Source organism: Hippopotamus amphibius, chromosome 7 (genome assembly GCF_030028045.1).
Source record: "Hippopotamus amphibius kiboko isolate mHipAmp2 chromosome 7, mHipAmp2.hap2, whole genome shotgun sequence".
NCBI lineage: Eukaryota > Metazoa > Chordata > Mammalia > Artiodactyla > Hippopotamidae > Hippopotamus > Hippopotamus amphibius.
The window spans coordinates 87,608,585-87,628,231 of NC_080192.1; the positions used below are offsets into that span (position 1 = coordinate 87,608,585).

At 33.4% G+C, this 19,647-nt stretch overlaps 1 protein-coding gene across 13 annotated transcripts in view; it reads left to right on the plus strand.

The window, feature by feature from the left end:
- The window catches only part of EXOC6B (exocyst complex component 6B), a 648,544-nt gene that overhangs the window by 309,210 nt on the left and 319,687 nt on the right, over positions 1–19,647 (plus strand). For all 13 annotated transcript variants that reach the window (XR_009054872.1, XR_009054873.1, XM_057743615.1 and 10 more), the window contains 3 exons: positions 7,901–7,984; positions 8,348–8,394; positions 9,994–10,114. Coding sequence is in view for 11 of the 13 variants with exons in the window: in XM_057743615.1 (XP_057599598.1) it covers positions 7,901–7,984; positions 8,348–8,394; positions 9,994–10,114 (252 nt within the window). In the remaining 2 variants the exon portion in view is untranslated. The remainder of the gene's footprint in view (positions 1–7,900; positions 7,985–8,347; positions 8,395–9,993; positions 10,115–19,647) is intronic.

Here is a 19,647-nt window from a genome sequence, read left to right on the forward strand (position 1 = left end):
TCTTCACTTGGATGCTGGGACAGTTGAAAGGGAGTTCTCCAGCTGCAGTCAGGGTGGTGAAATTACAGGCTTTGCCCAAGACCAAATGGAAATATTGCTTCCTGTAGGCAAAGCCGGAAGAGCAATGGTGTGTGCTTCCCCCCTTCCATTTCCCTCTCTTGTTCTTTGCATACTTGTCCTTAGCTGTTTCTCAATCCAAGGGTTAATTTTCTGTTATTGTGATGGATGGGAAGGACTCAGCCTACTCACCAGTAGACCTCATATCAATCTCTACCAGGAAAGATGCACTAGATGAAGAACTGTTTAGCCAAATAATGGCACAGTAAATAATTAGGCAGGAATATATAAGGCCTTTTCCTCTTTCCCTGTTATGTAGACATATTGCCCATACAAAGTAGTATTGTCCCAGCATAAAGTTTTTTTTTATTTCTATGAAACTAGACATGTACATTCCACTAATGTTTGGAGGCATGGGGATCAGTAATGGTATGAAGGGATTAACAGAGTCTGGAGAATATTTCTTTCTCTTGTTTTAGCATTAAGTAAAAATAGAATATGTTCTGTGACCATTTAGCTCTTCTTATGTAATTGCTCTATAAGTGAATGATAAGAAATTTGTTGTGCAGATTTCTTTATAATATAAACTATAGTATGTAAGTTAACTTTCAAATGGGATATACACACTTAAATTAGAAAATATTAAACAAAGCCTTGCTTGGCTTCTAAGTCTCTCTTAACTTTTATTAAAATACTTTAGATGCATTGAAGTCTGAAAACTTACTTTACTCATTGATAAATAAGGCTAATAATTAACATGACATTGTCTGCATTGGAATAAATTTTCTCTAAGTTTAGAGCTAATTGAATGGATTGAAACATCCAGTTGTTGAATGATGTGTGTTTTGCTGTCATCAACCAAGGAAACCTTAAAAGTCAAAAGACACTTTATCCCTTTTCCATGGTATGCCTTCTGGTTTGAAAATGCAGTCCTGAATTGATGAGTACATTGGTTGTTCACCCCTCTACTGCATGGATTCTCCTTTTTAATGCTACCAGGATGTGGAATAAGGGGGAATGAGATGAACCTTGGTTGGCAGCACAGTTCATCCTGTGCTGGAGAGTACTCAAAGTAATAGTGCTGTACAAGAACACAGATAGGAAAATCCTACATTATTGTTGTTTTCATTCAATTTAAGAAGTCCAGAGAGTTAAACACTGGGAACTGTCTGGTAGGAGGACGTTTGGCCATATTTCATGTGAATTTAGTAGGCCAATTGCTAGACACTGGAATTAGTTTGTGGATGGCCTTTGAAACAGCTCTGAATCTGGGCACATCAACCAGCTATAAATTGCCACTTCCATAAGAATATTAGATCTATAGCCAAATAAATGGTGAATTGGCCAAAAGCAAACCACAAACCAAGAAGAATGTACCAGGCTAGAAAGAGCTCCTATTGTTCTAGATTGAGCAGTTGGGAAAATGAAATAACATAAAACAAAATATGAGATCTGAAAAAACATACTGAATAAAATGGGACAAGAACATCATCCTAAAAATTCAGAGGGAACATGATTATTATTTTTGTTTTTTAATTTATTTATTTATTTATTTAATTTTTTGGCTGTGTTGGATAATCATTGCTGCACGCAGGTTTTCTCTAGTTGTGGTGAGCGGGGACTACTCTTCACTGTGGTGCGCGGGCTTCTCAGTGCGGTGGCTTCTTTTGTTGCGGATCATGGGCTCTAGGTGCGCAGGCTTCAGTAGTTGTGGTGCACTGACTTAGTTGCTCCGCCACATGTGGGATCTTCCTGGACCAGGGATTGAACCTGTGTCCTGTATTGGCAGGCAGATTCTTAACCACTGCACCACCAGGAAAATCCAGAGGGAACGTGATTCTAAAAACGATTTTCTAAAGGAACCTAAAGGAAATTTTAGAAAATTGTATGGTATGAGGAAGACATAACCTCTGTGAAATAGGAACAGAAGTCTTTAAAAGAATAAATAGAGATAGAAAAACAACAGGATGAGATGAATAGGAATGATTATAAAGAAGTGATGATTGCAATAGCAGACAGTGTAAATATTACATAAAAGTGGAGTCTTAAAATATTGATTAATGTTTTATTCATACTTTTAATCAATTCTCAAATGAATGTATATTGAATGCCAGTTATGTGTGAGGCATTGTTCTAGGGGCTATGAATACAACAATAAATAAGAGAAACAAGAAATTTGTTCTCATGGAGCTTATATCCTAGTGAAAGGAGACAGACAATAAACAACATAATGTCAGATGAAGATAATGTGCTATGCAAAGAATTTAAAGAGGGTTATATGTTAAGCAAAACTTTCCTTTTTAAATCAAGCATTAGAAAAATCTTCTAGTGGGGGGGGGGAGTCGAGGGAGGGCGGGAATATGGGAATATGTGTATAAAAACAGATGATTGAACTTGGTGTGCCCCCCCAAAATAATAAATAAATAAATAAAATTAAAAAGAAAAAAGAAAAAAAGAAAAATCTTCTAAGTAGGTGACATTAAAAGTTATATATTGATTACAAGGAAGAGCCAGACATATCCAGTATGAAAGTCAGTATTATCAGTCTCTCCAAATGCAGTGATTCTTGTTACTCATGGTAGTCATATTCTATAAACTGTAAACACTTAGTTAATGAATACTGAACCATTGCTCTTAGGAGCAATACAGGGTTATGTTCCTGTGAACTTCTGATCACAACATTTTCATCAACCAGTCAACTCCATAACCTTGTTTTATATGTGTTTCTCATGAAAGGTGCCTTATTTAATGTATGTTGTTGATTCATTAACATTGAATTCAACACTATAACTCATGCCTGACCGAAGCTTATCTAAAGTATGTTTTCTCTGTAAGGCACATCTTGCCTTCTTGAGCTTAGGAACACTAGGTAGCACTTCAGTACTATGTTTGAGATTCATTTTGAATAACGAAATCACTAACAAGAAGCACAAAAAATGCAAGACACACACATAGCTAACAGGTACATGAAAGGGAGCTCTACATCAGGGAAATGCAAATTAAAACCACAATGAGATATCACCTCACTTGTTAGAATGACTGTTAATCAATAAGACAAGAAATAACAAGTGTTGGTGAGGATGTGGAGGAAAGGGAACCCTTTTGCACTGTTGGTGGGAATGTAAATTGCTTCAGCCACTGTGGAGAACAGTATGAAGGTTCCTCAAAAAATTAAAAATAGAACTACCATATGATCCAGAAATTCCACTTCTGGGTGTTTATCCAAAGAAAATAAAAACATTAACTCAAAAAGATAGATGCATCCCCATGTTCATTGAAGTATTATCTACAATAGCCAAGATATGGAAACAACCTAAGTATCCATCAGTGGATAAATGGATAAAGAAGATATGATATATATACACAGTGAAATATTATTCAGTCATATATAAGAATGAAATCTTTCTATTTGTGGCAACATGAGTGGACCTTGAGGGCATTGTGCTAAGTGAGGTAAGTCAGGGAAAGACAGATTCTCTTTAGTAACTCATTTATATGTGGAATCTAAATAAATGAACAGACCTCATCTGGACCCATAGATACAGAGAACAGATTGGTGGTTGCCAGAGGCAGGGAGTAGGTGTTGGAGGAATTGGATGAAGGTGGCCAAAATGTACAAACTTTCAGTTATAAAAGAAATAAGTCCTGGGGATGGAATGTACAGCATGATGAATATAGTTAATAATACTGTATTATATATTTACAACTTGCTAAGAGAGCAGATCTTAAAAGTTCTCATTACAAGAAAAAAAATATGTATAACTAAGAGATGATAGATGTTAACTAGACTTATTTTGGTGATCATTTTGCAGTATATACAAATATTGAATCATCATGTTGTACATGTGAAACTAATTTAATGTTATGTCAATTGTCTCAAATTTAAAAAAAAACACAAAAATTTGAAAAATGTGGCACTAGATAGACTGTGAAAAGAATAATTGTTTATAGTGTGTGAATTGAAATAAAAGAAAGCAGAGTGTTGCTTTCTTCGGCCTCAGCTAGGAACATGTGCGTCGGGCAACTCAAAATTTTCACCCCTCTGTGTATGTCCTTGAATGACTATGAAAGTGCGATGAGTACTGATTTTGAGGTTATGTATAAATTTTAGTAGATAGGCAAATGTCAAACTGGGAATCCATGAATAATAATCGACTGTATTTCCTTCTGATTGCTCTCCCATTAAATGACACCACCAAATAAATTAGTTACCTGGGTTAAAAACCTCACATCAGCCTTCTTTCCTTCATGTCCTTTGCTACATATATCCAGTTGGCTTATGCCTCCTAAATATATGTCAGATTGTAACTGATCTTTTTGTAGCTAATTTCCCCTGCCTTCATTCTACTCACTACGTTACAACTTCCAGGTGTCTAAAACTAGAGTTGAAGTCCAAATATCTTAAATGATTTACAAAGTCCTCCATCCTCATCTCTTTTCATTCCTCTCCCTTACACCCTGAAGTTCCAGCCATGAAGAACTTCTTTCAGTTCATGGGGTGTGTGATACCTTTTTCCTTTGAACCTCTCTGTCTCTACAAGGAACATTTTTTTCCTTTCTATTTACCTGGCTTATTCTTCTGAGTCATTCTTCAATTATGAGTATAAATGTCATTTTTTTCCTGAGAATCTTTCTCTAACATTCCTTCCACCCTCTAAATGCGCTTGCGTGTGCGCGCGCACACGCGCACACACACACACACTCAGACATACATCCCACTCCAATCCATGGGATTCTGTAGTTTATTTTAACATAATTCCTTGTTTAATTTCTAGTCTTCCACTATAGACTATAAATTCAGTGAGGAGATTCTCAGTGTCCATCACATGTAAGCACTTTATATACATTGTGACTAATTTTTCTGTGACATTGTGTGTATTAATTCATTAATTATTATATAGCCTTTGTAGCACTGTCATACTAATGACATAAAATGAAAAACAAAACAAAACAACTTTTCATTTGCCTGCCTGTTGTTTTATATCTATTTGTTTTATACCTTCAGTAGCTTTTGAGGTGGCTTTTTTTGGTTTGTGTTTTGTTTCTTTTTTTCATTTGAGTGATTAAAGGAGCTTGAGGCTGAAGTGGCAGAACTCTATAGTTCATTGTCTATTAACGTATTTGTGAATAGGCAGGCACTTCATCAATTACTCAACTGAATTGGTCGGACATCTATTTCTCAAATTCCTTCTATAAGCATTGAGTTGACAAAATTGGCAAAGGAAATAGAATAATCAGAGGTGAATTTATTTAGCATCCACTAGGGAAAATCTAACTCATTTTTGTAAATGGGAAAGCCAGATCTATTAGATAAATTAGTATTTTCTTATGTTTTAATTTTATTGAAATGCATAATATATGTACTTTAGAGTTAAGTAGAGCTGCATGATTTGGTTTTTTATATAGAATTTCATCTTGTTTATTTTCTATCATTTACAACAAATAATTAAGTTAGTATACTATGTTCTAATTAGATGGCTTTCCCTAAATTCTCAGCTAAGTGTATCTTGGCTTGAAAGCATGTTGAAAATGTAACGTCACACTAAAATAATAAAAGGCCTTTAGGGCTGTTAACCTTAAAATGAAAAGCCCTTCAGTGTGTGTAGAATGTAATTGACATTTAATAATACCACTATGCTGTGAAATGGTGACAAGTGGGAAATAACTTTAACAAACCAACAGGCAGTTTCCACTTCTAATTTCTTAAATTGAATTATTTGCTACCTTACTAACTTATGGATTAAGAAAGCCTTGAAATAGCTGTCTTAATGTTTGTTTTCATTTTTTAGGCAGAAAAATTCAGGTGTGTACAGTTATAATAACCTTAGTGTTTTAAAACCTTTGTTTTTAAGCTACACCAGGGGTCGTCAAACGATGATTCACGGGCCAAATCTAGCCTACTGCCTGTTTCTGTATGACCGGTGAACTTTTACATTTTTAAATGGTTGGTAAAAAAATCATAAGAGGAGTAATATTTATGATAGGTGAAAATGATATGAAATTCTAATTTCAGTTTCCACAAATAAGGTTTTATTGGAACACAGCCACACTCATTTATGTATTGTCTATGGCTGCTTTTGCGCTACAGCAGCAGAGTTGACTAGTTGCATCAGAGACTGCATGGCTCACCAAAGCCTATTTACTGTCCTGCCCATTATGGAAAACATTTGCCAACCCCTGAGCTACACTATTGAGTCTGCATGGTTTAGTACCTTAAACAGCTTTCTTGGTTAGGGATCTAACAAAGAAGTCATGTTGAGTAAAATTCTTCAGACTTTTGGGAAGGTGAAGAAAACTGAACTAGGTATTGCATGGAATTTATCTTCACATGGGCGAGGCTTTCACTTTCATCACTGATTTCATCGTATTTATGTTTTAAATAAGTACTTGCATAGTGGTTATTATTCATCAGGCAGTGTTCTAAAAGCTTTATAACTCTTCTAAATCCATATAACAACCAAATGAGGTTGGCATCTTTACAGATGAGTAAACCATAGCATATCTAATAGTGGAAGGTAAGGAGTTAAATAGTGGAGGTTAAATTAATGAAAGGGAAGTTATATAGCTAGTCATATGAGTTATACAGCTAGTAAGGGGCAGAGCCATGCATGATTTGAATAAAATCATCTGGTTCCAAAATCAGTACTCTTAACCACTGTGCAATGCTGTCTCTCCTTTTCTACTCTTATTTATTTAGAAAAGTCTTGGGTTGAGAGTAGAGGTTAATGATAGGGGAGCATAATGTTTTAAAAGCTTTGAGCTTATATCAGTTTCCTAGGGCTGCTATAATCAAGTACTGAAAACTGGGTGGCTTAAAATAAGAGAAATTTGTTCTGTCACAGTTTTGGAGACTAGAAATCCAAAATCAGGATATCAGAAAGCCATCCTCCCTCTGAGATTCTGGGTAGAATCCTTACTTGCCTCACTGTAGCTTCTGGTGGTGGCCAGCAGTCCTTAGTCTTCCTTGACCTGTGGCTGCACTGTTCCCATCTCAGCTTGTGGCACCATATGGTGTTCTCCCTGTGTTTCTGTCTTCATATAGCATTTTCTTCTTCTTATGAAGGCACCAGTTATATTGGATTAAGGGTCACCCTACTGTACTATGACTGCATCTTAATTTGAATAATTACATCTGTAATGACTCTGTTCCTAAATAGGTTCATGTTGTGAGGTCCTGGGAAGGACATGACTTTTGAGTGGACACTATTCAACCCCAATTATAGAGCTCGTGAGTTTGCTCTTATTCTCTAGAGCACCTTTCAGTTTAAGCCCAGAAACCCTAAATGAAAAGTAGAAACTGTGTGCTGAGAATTTCCAAGACTTTGTTCCTTCCTTTTTGGTATTAATCCTGTGCTAGATTATATTCTGTCTGAGAAGACTGACTTATTGTTATCAGCTCCTGCCCTTTTCTTGCCTCCCTTGGCCCTTTGCTCATGATTTTTTTGAGACTGGTTTTTATTCTGCAATTTTCTTCTTGAGTGTTCGGCGAGCTTTTTTTAAAGGACCATTTTCTAAACTGTTATAACCTATGAGAATGTTGGTTTGTCTTTCTTGTGAATTTGTGATAATTGATTCAGAAACGAGCTTTGGTGTGTTGGAGGTTGAGTTCTGGTAGTTTCCTCTTAAGAATCTTTTGTCTCCATCTCTATTGAGATTTGCAAGTAAAGTTCAGTAAGTAGTAATGGTTATTTTTATTTTTTTGATGATTATCATTGTCAAAGTAGCAGATTTTGAGAAATGTGGGACTGCCTCAATTTCTGACCTGGGAGCTTCTCTTTTCCCATGAAATATTAGAGTAATTGGTCCATTTGTATCAACCCATTTTCTTTTGTTTGTTTTACAGGGTGCCCGGGAAACATTTGAGAACTACTACCGAAAACAGAGGCGAAAACAGGCTCGTTTGGTGCTTCAGCCTCCGTCCAACATGGTAGGATCACCACCTTTACTTTCCTCCCTTTTTCACTTTTCTTCTCTGGTATCTTTTAATTATTTTCCATTTGTGCTCTCCCCCCGCCCCCCAACTGTCACTCTGGGACCACTTTTGGTGGATATGACTTGCACTAAGAAAGTAGCAACTAACATCTGTTGATGCTATGTGTCAGGCATTGTTCTAAGTACTAGATAAGTATTGTCTCATTTCATCTTCACTGTATCCTGTAAGGTAGGTACTGTTATTATATTTACTTTATAGTCTTGGGAATTGAGCCTTAAGAAATTAATTAGCTGATTTTAACTGTCTTAATGTGTCAAAACAGAAATAATAATGTTTTTCTTCTTTGTTTTGTTGCAGCATGAAACTTTAGATGGCTACAGGAAGTATTTTAATCAAATTGTAGGGTGGGTATATATATGTGTGTGTGTGTGTGTTTTAAATATCTGATGATTTTAAAGGAATGTCTATTTGTTTCAACATTATATTGTTGGATAATAGTTTTTATGGATAAAGGGAGAAAAATATTGAATTGTAATCTTATTATATGTGATGTCTTATTTTTCCATTATTGTTAAGAAGGAACCAAATAATCAGCAAAAGTTGGCAAGTTTTTTCTAAAAGGGCCAAATTGTAAAGAATTTTAGGCTCAGCAGGCCATACGGTTTCTGTTACAACTATTCAGCTTTGTTGCAGTACTAAAGAAGCTATAGAAAATATGCAAATGAGGGACAATGGCTGTGTTCCAATAACACAATATTTATAAAAACAATCAGTGGGCCAGATTTGTTCCATGGACTGTATAGTTTGCCACCCTCATCTGGAGTATATATTCTAGCATGGAATTGCAGTTCCCAAATAAACATCCCAAATATAGGCAGCTTATTCTAATTACAAAATAGAGACTTTGCAGTTAAAAAAAAAAGGGAAATAAGTTGGATTGTTCCATGAAATTTCTTTTTTCTTCAGATTTAGATTGTTGCAATGTAATTGATGGCTTTGATTAAAATGTATCATAACAGTGCCCTATTTAAAGAATTGTTTTAATTAGTATGAATATTTAGGCAAGAAAGCTGGAGATAACATTTTAATTAATTAATTAATTTATAAATTGGCTGTTTTATTGTTTTGGGTTTTTTTTGTCAATTTATTTTATTTTATTTTTGGCTGCTTTGGGTCTTCATTGCTCTGTGCAGGCTTTTCTCTCTAGTTGTAGTGAGCAGGGGCTACTCTTTGCTGCGGTGCGCAAGCTTCTCGTTGTAGTGGCTTCTCTTGTTGCGGAGCACAGGGTCTAGGCACACAGGCTTCAGTAGTTGCAGCACACGGGCTCAGTAGTTGTGGTACATGGGCTTAGTTGCTCCACGGCATGTGGGACCTTCTTGGACCAGGGATCGAACCTGTGTATCCTGCATTGGCAGGCGGACTCTTAACTACTGCGCCATCAGGGAAGTCCCTGGAGATACATTTTAAATGCATAAAAATTAAGAAGCCACAGAAGAATATCAAAAAATATGTGTGTATTTTTTTTTCTTTGTAAGATATCTTTTCAATACTTTGATGAGAAAGTTTATGTAAGGGGAATTATTTTGATATTTTGTGTGTTGGATTCTTAAAAAAATGTGTGTTTTAACTTTCATTGTCTCTTTAGATTCTATTAGTTTTTTAAAATGTATTAATGGTTTGATGTTTTTAATGTAGTGAAATTAGCATTCTTTACATATAAACATTTCTTTTCCCTTTTAAATTTCTAGATAGCATGGTTAACATTTAATAGAAATGTAACTGCAATTTCTATATAAGTGGTTAAGATGATATCATGATCAGATGTATAATTCCAAGTCTTAAGAAATCTGATTTTGTTTGTGATACCAAACAGCTTTCTTTAAGAAAAAATGACTAATATTAACTTCAAATTTGATGGCAGTTTTTAATGTTTATCATACCCTGAAGATAATAGTCAAACTGTAATTTCTGACAGCTGTGCTTTCTTTTTTCCTCAATCTTAGCTTTTTTGTGGTTGAAGATCACATTTTACATACAACCCAGGGCTTAGTAAATAGAGCCTACATTGATGAACTGTGGGAAATGGCACTTTCAAAAACCATCGCAGCACTCCGTACTCACTCGGTATGTAAGAAGCCCAAGAGAAGTTCTTACTTCAAGCTAATTACCTATGTGCTATTCAGTCTTCTACTGCTTTAAAATCATCATATGTGTATTGTTTGAAATTACCCATTTGGAGTCTTCTTCAAAGAAATATGGAAGTAGCCACTTTAAACGGCATGTTCTCTAACACAAAGCCCAGTTTTGTGAATGCTCTTTGCAATAAGAAAACAGCAGCTAACATTTATTGGTTGCTCTCTATGTCTCAGGCATTGTTATTGTATTGTTATTGTATACTGCATATATATTTCATCCTCACTTCATCCCTATAAGGCAGGTGCTGATTTTATATTTACCCTATAGTCTGGGGAACTGAACCTCAGAGAGGTTAAGTAACCAGCCTAATGTCACCCAATAAGTGGTGAAGCTTGGATTCAAACCTTGACGGTATGACTGCAGAGCCCATGTTCCTAGCCACTGCTCCATATTGCCTTCATAATGCCTATTAATACTGATTTGGAGTTCACAGATTTATTCTTACTCTACAACATTTCAGTAAGTTGCCTAATTATGAGTTCCCATGATCTATTGATATATTTTATGATAGCATCAATTTTTGATGATAATCTACTTTATTACAGGTGGAGAATGCTGGCTTCAAATTATTAATTCATTCAGTATTTCTTGAACAAGGATTACATGTTGATGATGATGGGAATACAAGAATGAATAAGAATAAAGTCTTTGCTCTCAGAGAGTTATATTTTAATTGGGGAGATTCCCAATAAACAAATAAATAAGAATATCAGACAGTGATAATGCAATGCAGACAATTAAAATAGAGTGGTAGGTTAGGGCAGCAAGGTCCCTGCTTTTGACTGATTGATCTGAAGTGGTATTCTGAGATCTAAATATCAAGGAGTCACTATTTGTGCAGAGATCAATTAAAAAATCATTCCACGTATAAGGAAAAGTAGTGCAAGGACTTTGAGGTACTCTTATGTTTGAAGTGTTTGTGGAATAGTAGTGAGGAGTTAATAATAGAAGATAATTTGATATTTAAAAAATTTCAAGAAATGGCCCTAGTATCCATCTAGGTATGTTAGCCAGAAACTTAAAAGTCATTCATAACCCTTCAACTCTCTTTTATCTAGTCATTAGCAAGAGTTCCAGAGTAAATACCATGAGTAAAACCAATAATTAAAGGGAGTGTAGCCATTTTAGAAAACTGAAAGATGTCCCAAGTGGTTAGAACATAAAACAAGGAAAGCTAAGCAGCTATGGTAGGAAATAAGAATAAAGAAGTAGGTAGATGACATATTATTTAGGACATATTTGACCCTTTAAGAAGTGGGTTGAGTGGAGTATGTGTGTGTTGGGGGCAGGAGTAGGGTAAATTGGAGTGTGAAGATCAGATTTCTATTTTTAAAAGATTGTGCTGGCTAACTTACAGATGAGGGATGAGAATGGATGTGGGGAGAACAGTTTGTAAGCTAGTCTAGTATTCCAGACAAGAGATGATGATTACTGGACTAAGGTGATAGTAGATGTGGAGAGATATGGATGAGTTTGAGAGATTTTTAGGAAGATTAATTATACTTTCTCATGAATTAATATATAAGAGGTAAGGTTGAAAAAAGTATCAAGGTAATGCCTAGGTTTATGGGTTCCTTCCTTGGATGATAGTGTTGGTTTTGATAGTTTGGAGTGGGGAGGTCATAAGTTACCTTTGGATATGATTACTTTGAGATGCCTTTATGCTATTCAAGTAGTAAGGTCTAGGAGACTGATTAATGTATGAGTTTGAAACCAAAGAGGATATGTCGTTATTGAATGTGTTGCAAATATTTTTCCCTTTTATTTTTGTTGGTGGGTTTTTCTTTAGTATTTAAAATGTTAAATGTTTATGTATCTAATTATATTTATCTTATTTTAAAATTTTCCCCATTGCTTATATGTGTCCAAGGACTTGATCTGACATTTTTACCATTATATGCTTGCATCATGATAAAATCTGGCACATTTAAAAATGTTTTTTAAAAGTTTCTGCCTGTTCTGAGACTAAAAATAGTTTCTTAACTATTTCATGGCTTGATTTTTACACATTTATATATTTACTACCACCCCTTCTTCTTGTCATTTGATCTCATACAGTTTTTTTGCAATAGTATATCCATTTTCCTAGGATCATTTTTTAAATACCTTACATTCCTCCATTGTATGGCATGCTCTTACATAAAAACAGTTTTACAAAGATAGCATGATTATTAAAAGGAAATATTGATTATAAATACTAATGAATTTGGCCATGATCCCTGGCATGATTATTATTAGCTTTCTTATATGTAAATTTAAAGACCCCTTTTTCTGTGTATGAATACATGATGTACAATATATATTTTAAATAAAGCATGCTGTATTTTTCATTTAATATCTAATGAATTTGTATTAGTTTTAATGTCAGTTTGTATAATATTCCATTTTTAGGAGTGTACCATTTTAAAAAATTAATTCACTTGATAAGCTTTCTAAAAGTTTTTTTAAGCTGTTATAAACATTGCAGTAACATATTTTTATTAACATATTTTTATTAACATATCCTCGCACAACCGATTATACTTAGGATAAATTCTTAGATGTGAAGTTAGTGAGTTAAACGATCTGTATATTTCTGAGGCTCTGGATGTGTACTGCTAATTTATTCTACAGACAGATTGAACCATTTAGCATACTAAGCATCATCTGTTAGAATTCCTATTTCCCGATTCCTTTTATTCCACAGAAAGTTACATTTAAAAACAAGAAAATCATTTCCAATATAATAATAATGTCAGAAATTATATCTTAATGTTTTTCTTTAATACTGGTATTGAAAATCTCTTCACATGCTTTTTAATTATGTTTATATCTTAGAATTTCCTGTTCATATGCATTGCTTTTATTTTCTATTTTAATTGTTTTATTTTATATTTGTTAGTAACACATGGATGTTAATGTTTAACATTAACTTTAATCTGAATGTTAATCTCTAGTCTGATATATAGGTTGTAAATATTTCCTTAGTTTCGTGTGTCTCTAACCTTTGCTTTGCTTTTCCATGGCTTTACAGAAAGTTAAAATTTTTTATGGAGTTAAATTTATTGATCTTTAGCTTTACTTTTTGTCTTCCTATTCCAAATAAATGTAATTATTTGTCTATAGTTAATTTTAGTATTTCTGTAGTTGCTTTTTTAGCATATAATTCACAAACTAAAAGTTTATTTTGGTGTTGGGTGTGAGGTTGGACTCTGTCTTTAATTATTTTAAAAATGACTTCTCAAGTCCAATAACATTATTGTGATAATCTGTTGTTTTATTCAGCTCAGGTTACCTTAACAAGATATATAGATTGGGTAGCTTAAACAACAGAAATTTATTTTCTCACAGTTCCAGAGGCTGTAAGTCTGAGATCAGGGTGCCATCATGGTTGGTTTCTGGTAAGGGCTGTCTGTCTGGGTTTCAGATGATCACATTCTCATTGTGTCCTCACATGGCCTTCCCTCAGCATGTATTCTAGTGTCTTCTCCTTTTATAAGGACACCAATCCCATCAGATTAGGACCTCACCCTTATCACCTCATTTGACTTTAATTATCTCTCCAAGGTCTCTTCTCCAAATAAGGCTACACTGGCGTTAGGGCTTCAACATAGAGTTTTTGGGGGAAGACAGCTGTCAGTGCATAAATGTCTGTCCTTTCCAAACATATTTTGAAGGCCACCTTTATCATATAATAATATGTTATATAAGTACTAAGATCTGTTTCTAGGCTCTGATTCCTGCCCACCCCCTTCCTTCTATCTGTATGTCTGGAACCAGTACAGCATTGTTTTGATTATTACATCTGATATACGATGCTTTAATTTCTTATAGAACTTGTGTATCCTGTAAAGCCCTCTTTTTAAAATATGCTCTTTTTCTTATTATTCTTCTAGGTCAATTTTAGAATCACTTTTTCACATCCCTCCCACCTCTTACCTCCCCCTAAAATTGAACTATAGTGTTATTATGCAGTAAATCTGCAAATTTAAATGGAGGTAATTGATGTATTTCAGCATTTGTTATTTTTTCACCAGGGATATATATTTTTTTTCCTCACTTATTTGCTTATGTCTTTTGGTAAAATATTTTATGTGTTCCCTATCTAAGTCCTGTTTTTGGTGTTTTATGGTTTATTTCAGGTAGTATTTTGAGGAAGATTTGTTTCCCACTCATTTATTACCTGGTATTACCGTCATTTTATGGGACAGAGTCCTTGATTTTGTTTGTTTATTTTATATCTGTCCATTTCTCTGATTTCACCAGTTTTATTTGTTTCCTGGGAAAAGCTGTTTTTCTTTAGAAAACTTAGATTTCTTCTGCACAATTTCTTTTTTTTTTTTTTTTTTGTAAAGCAGTGGCTCTTCACACTTGAGAATGTGACAAATCCATAGGTCTCCCTCAGCAGGAAAATAAACTCGCGTCTTCATCACACAGTCATACTTATTGTCATTAAGAATAGGACACTTTACAGCGTGCTGATTAATGTGTGTGTCTGTGGAGACAGTTCATCTTAGTGGAATGTTTCCTTGTAGATCTACTGTATATTCTTTTGAACTGAAGAATAAATGATAAAAATATCTTTAAAAAAATAGTTCAGTATCAGTCAACAGAGGCAGAAAGAAATTAGTGGTTTCTTAGGGCTCAGAGCTGGTACAAGGAATAAATAGGTGATAGCTTAAAGAGCACGGGGTTTCTCTTTGAGGTGAGAAAATGTTCTAAAATTGACTGGTTATGTTTGCACCTATCTGCAAAAATATATTAAAAAACTAAAAACCATTGAATTATATACTTTAAATGGGTGAGTTGTATGGTATGGGAATTGTATTTCAACAGAATCATTAAAATGTAACTCAACATAACATACATTTACTCACTGAACCATTTTTATCCATCATGAGACAAAGCAGTTGATGCCACAGATACCAATTCTATTTTATGACACTATTTATTGCATTATATTATCAGCAGGAAAGAAAAATAAGAACAACCCAAACATCAAAACAAATCTCAAAAGGAAACATTGTATCTGAGTGGTTATTTTTTATAAAAAATCTGTATATTTTTCTAACATTCTATATCATTAATTAAAACTCTTTATGTTTTCTGATTGAATTATCAGTCATTGCATAAATTGGAAACATTTCCAATTTCCATAAATTGGAAAACATAATTTGAAAACATTCTCAATGCTGATTTCAAAACATGATAAAAATGTTATAGAATCTTACACAATCCATCTCACTTAGCATTCAAACTTAGCAATACCTGTATGTTAAAACTCTTTGTATGCTAATACAAAGAGTTCATATCAGGAATGGTTTAATATTAGGAGATCTGTTAATATAATTGCTAGTATGACTGCTAATAAAATGATAAACAGATCATCTGATAATACTGGAAAGGTATTTTTTTACCTTTATTAATTTAAAATTATGGAACAATGTAATTTGTGTGGCCCAAAATCCTCATGTTTTTTAGCTATTAAATATTGGACATTTTTTCCTATTATGTGACAGGCAGATGAGAGTGTGTGCTGTGATAGTGGTTTCATACACACCCATATCCATACCCATCCCCCCCATACACGTATTTTAAATGTTTTTGAGTCGAAAGATGTACTAAGCATATATGTTGTATAGCTCTCCTAACCAAATTGCCATTAAAATAACATGTAAGAAAAAGTAAAAAGAGAAACATTGCACAAAGTACCTCTAGGGCAGAAGTTTTGAAAAATTTCTTTAAATTTAGAAAACAGAATCAGAAAAATGACTCAATCTGAGAAAAGAAAATATTACATTAAACATTGTGTAGAGGTTATTATCAAAGTAGAAAAATTATTGCAAATGGAATCTAGGAACATTCTAAATTCAGTCAACAAATATTATGAGCAGGAATAAGGCTGGAAGAAATCTTACGGGAAATTATTTCGAGGTCTACCTTCTAAAAATCTTGGCTAGACATCAGGTTACTCAGTTCCTTTGGCCCACCTTACTATCAATCCAATCTAGTCCTTCATTTCTAAACATGAACAAATGCTGAGTCACAGAATATTTGAGGAAAACCAATTACATCAAATAGAAGACAATAATAAACAAATTGAATAGCTATTCTTTAGCAAACACAAGTAATTCATGGACTAGGAGAAAAATTTACCAAGTAATAATCATTTCTCATTTTAGAAATATAGGAGACTAGGTTATTCACAGCAACTGTTCAGCTTGAAACAACTAACTACTGCTTTACGTGTGTGTGTGTGTGTGTGTGTGTGTGTGTGTATCTCATATAAAATGTTGTTTAAGCCTCAGAGTGCTTAGTAAGGTTATTAAGGAATTACCAGGCCAAATCCAGGTGGAAATTGAGAGTCCAGAGGTCCAGAGAGATAGGCTTAAACACTTAAGCTGCCTTTGCCTTAAGGTTATTTGTTAGTTCAGACAATTTGTACTCAGATTTGATAGTCTCTTGGGGCTACTTGAGATGGAGAATCTAATATGGTGTCCTCCCCACATTAAGCTGGCAAGAACTATTCCTTTCAGGTTAAGATTGAATCAGAAGTAAATGAAAAAGCAGTCAAAATTCTTCCCTCAAAGAAATCTTCAAGTCTAGGGAGTTTTATCTTCAATTCCTATCTTATGTAAACTCTCAGAGAATAAAAAAGAGGAAACACTCACCAACTGATTTTATGAGGTGTATGTAATCTTAATGAAGCCAGATGAGGATAGTATAAGGACTCATAAATACACAGACTCATTCATAAATATAGATCAGAAGTCTTAAAATATTAGGAAATAGAATTTAACAGTTTACAAACAGCATTAATATATTGAGTTTATAGTAAGCTTAGTTCAGTATTACAAAGTCTATTAATATAATTCAGTGAATTAATAGATTAAAGGACAAAAATTATATAATCATTTCAATAGATACAGAAAAGCATTTAATAAAACACAACTAAATTTATGGTAAAATCTCTTAGTAAATTGAAAACATAAGAGAATTTCTTTAAACTGATAAAAGCTATCCTCAAAAACCTATAACAAGTGTTATATTTAATTACCATCACTCCTATTTTGTAGTGTATTTGAAGTTGTATTTAGTGTTGTAAAGATAGAAACATAAATAAATTAAAAAATAAAACTTTGAAAGGAAGAAACAAAATTGCTATTTTTGCAGATAATATGTTTTTGTACATTGAAAATTCAAAGGAATTTATGGAAAAATTATTACAATTAATGGACGAGGTTATCATGTTCCCTGATACAAAACCATTATGCAAAATCAATTCTCATTTTATAAACCAGGAATAAAAGTTGAAAAAATTAAAATTTTTAAAAGATAAAATTGATACAATAGCATACATTAAAAGCAGTAGAAATATATCTAACAAAATATGTTCAAGACCTCCATGGAAAAGATTCTAAAATGTTTTTGAGAGACAAAAAGGAATTAAGACCTAAATAAAATTGAAATAGCATGTTCATTGATTGGAATAATTATTGTAGATATCTATTCTCTTAAAATAGATCTATAAATTTAATTCAGTGGCAATCAAAATCTCAATAATCTTATTTTTGGGAAGATGAGTACCTTTGCAATGTGACTATAATACTTTTAAGCCAGTACAAAAGTGAAGAACAGCTGAGAGACTGCTTAGGACTGAGATAAGCTAGGTGGGTTTTCTCTACCAGATATCGAGACAATTTAAAAATCTTATTAATGAGAACCAGATACTCTGGTACTGTCATTGAATTGATAATGAAACAGAATATAAGGTCTCCAAAAAAGATCTTTGATTATTTATAAAAGAGATAGCATGGCAGGTAAGTGGGTAGAGGACAGACTTTTCAATAAATAGTACTGGGACAATTGACTATCTGTATGGGGGAAATAATGTACAAAAAAATGAATTTCAGGTTGATAAAATGTCAAAATGTGAAATGTAAGGCCATAAATCTTTTAGAAGATAGTATAAGAGAATATCTTTATGATTCAGGATATGGAAGGATTTCCTAATTAAAATACAGAAGGCACTCACCATAAAGGAAAAGATTCATACATTAAACAGTAAGCTACATTAAAACTGTAAGAAAAAAACAGAAAAATGAAAGGTAGTAGATAAAATAAGCTATATGATAAGAAATAATATTTTCAACACAAAATCAGCAAAGAACTAACATAAAATATATAAAGAATTTCATTGCACATCATGACAATAGAGACAGACATCTCAAAAGAAAAAACAAGCAAAAGATTTAAACAGGTGTTTCAGTAAAGAAGGAATTCACTTGCCTGAGAAACATGTGAAAAGTACTCAACTTTAGTGCATCAGTGAAATGCAAATTAAAACCAAATGAGATAACATTATGTAAGAATTAATAATACAAATGTTGATAAAGATAGGAAGCATTCAGAACTCTTATATACTAGTGAGGGAATGAGTTTAAATTGATTAAACCCTTTGAAAGAAATTAGTATTATCTTTTAAAATCAAAGATCCTCATGAACCAGAAAGTCTTTTCCTAACTATATTCCCTTGAGAAACTTGCCCTAATGCAGTATAAGACACATGCAAGAATATTCATTCCAGCATTGTTGAATTTTCAAAATTAGAAATGACTTAAATGCCCATTGGTAATAAAATGAACAATCTGGGTTAAACTCATAACATGGAATATTATACAGCATGAAAATGCCAATGCTATAGCTATGTATACAGTAGCATGGATGAATTTCAGAAGTATAATGTTGAATTATAAAAGCAAGACAAAATTATACATACAAATTTTTTCATTTACATAATGTTAAGAAAGAAAATATTGAGTAAGGCTGAGTATTTGGATGGTTACAAAACAATGAAATTAAGAGAATGAACTGACAAGCCATAGACTGGGAGAAAATCTTTGCAAAACACATTTCTGATAAAGGCCGAGTATTGAAAATATATAGAGAACTCTTTTAATACACAACAGTATGAAAACAGCCCAATTAAAAACATGGGCAAAAGTTCTGAACAGATAGCTCACCAAAGAAGATATTCAAATGGCAGGAAAACATATAAAAAGATGCTCGACAACATATGTCATCAGGGAATTACAAATTAAAACAACAGTGAGCTACCACCACACACCCGTTAGAATGGCTAAAATACTGACAACACCAAATACTGAAGAGAATGTGGAACAGCAGGAACTCTCATTGCTGATGGGAATGGAAAATGGTACAGCCAGCTTAGAAGAGAGTTTGGCAGTTTCTACAAAATGAAACATAGTCTTATTATATGATCCAGCAAGTACACTCTAGGTATTTGCCAAATGAGTTGAAAACTTAGTTAACACAAAACCTGGCCACTCATGTTTATAACAGCTTATTCCTAATAGCCAAAACCAAGCTGTCCTTTATTCTGATACGTCCTTATAATTGAATATTTATTCAATGGCAAAAAAGAAATGATCAATCCACAAAAAGACATGCATATTGCTAAG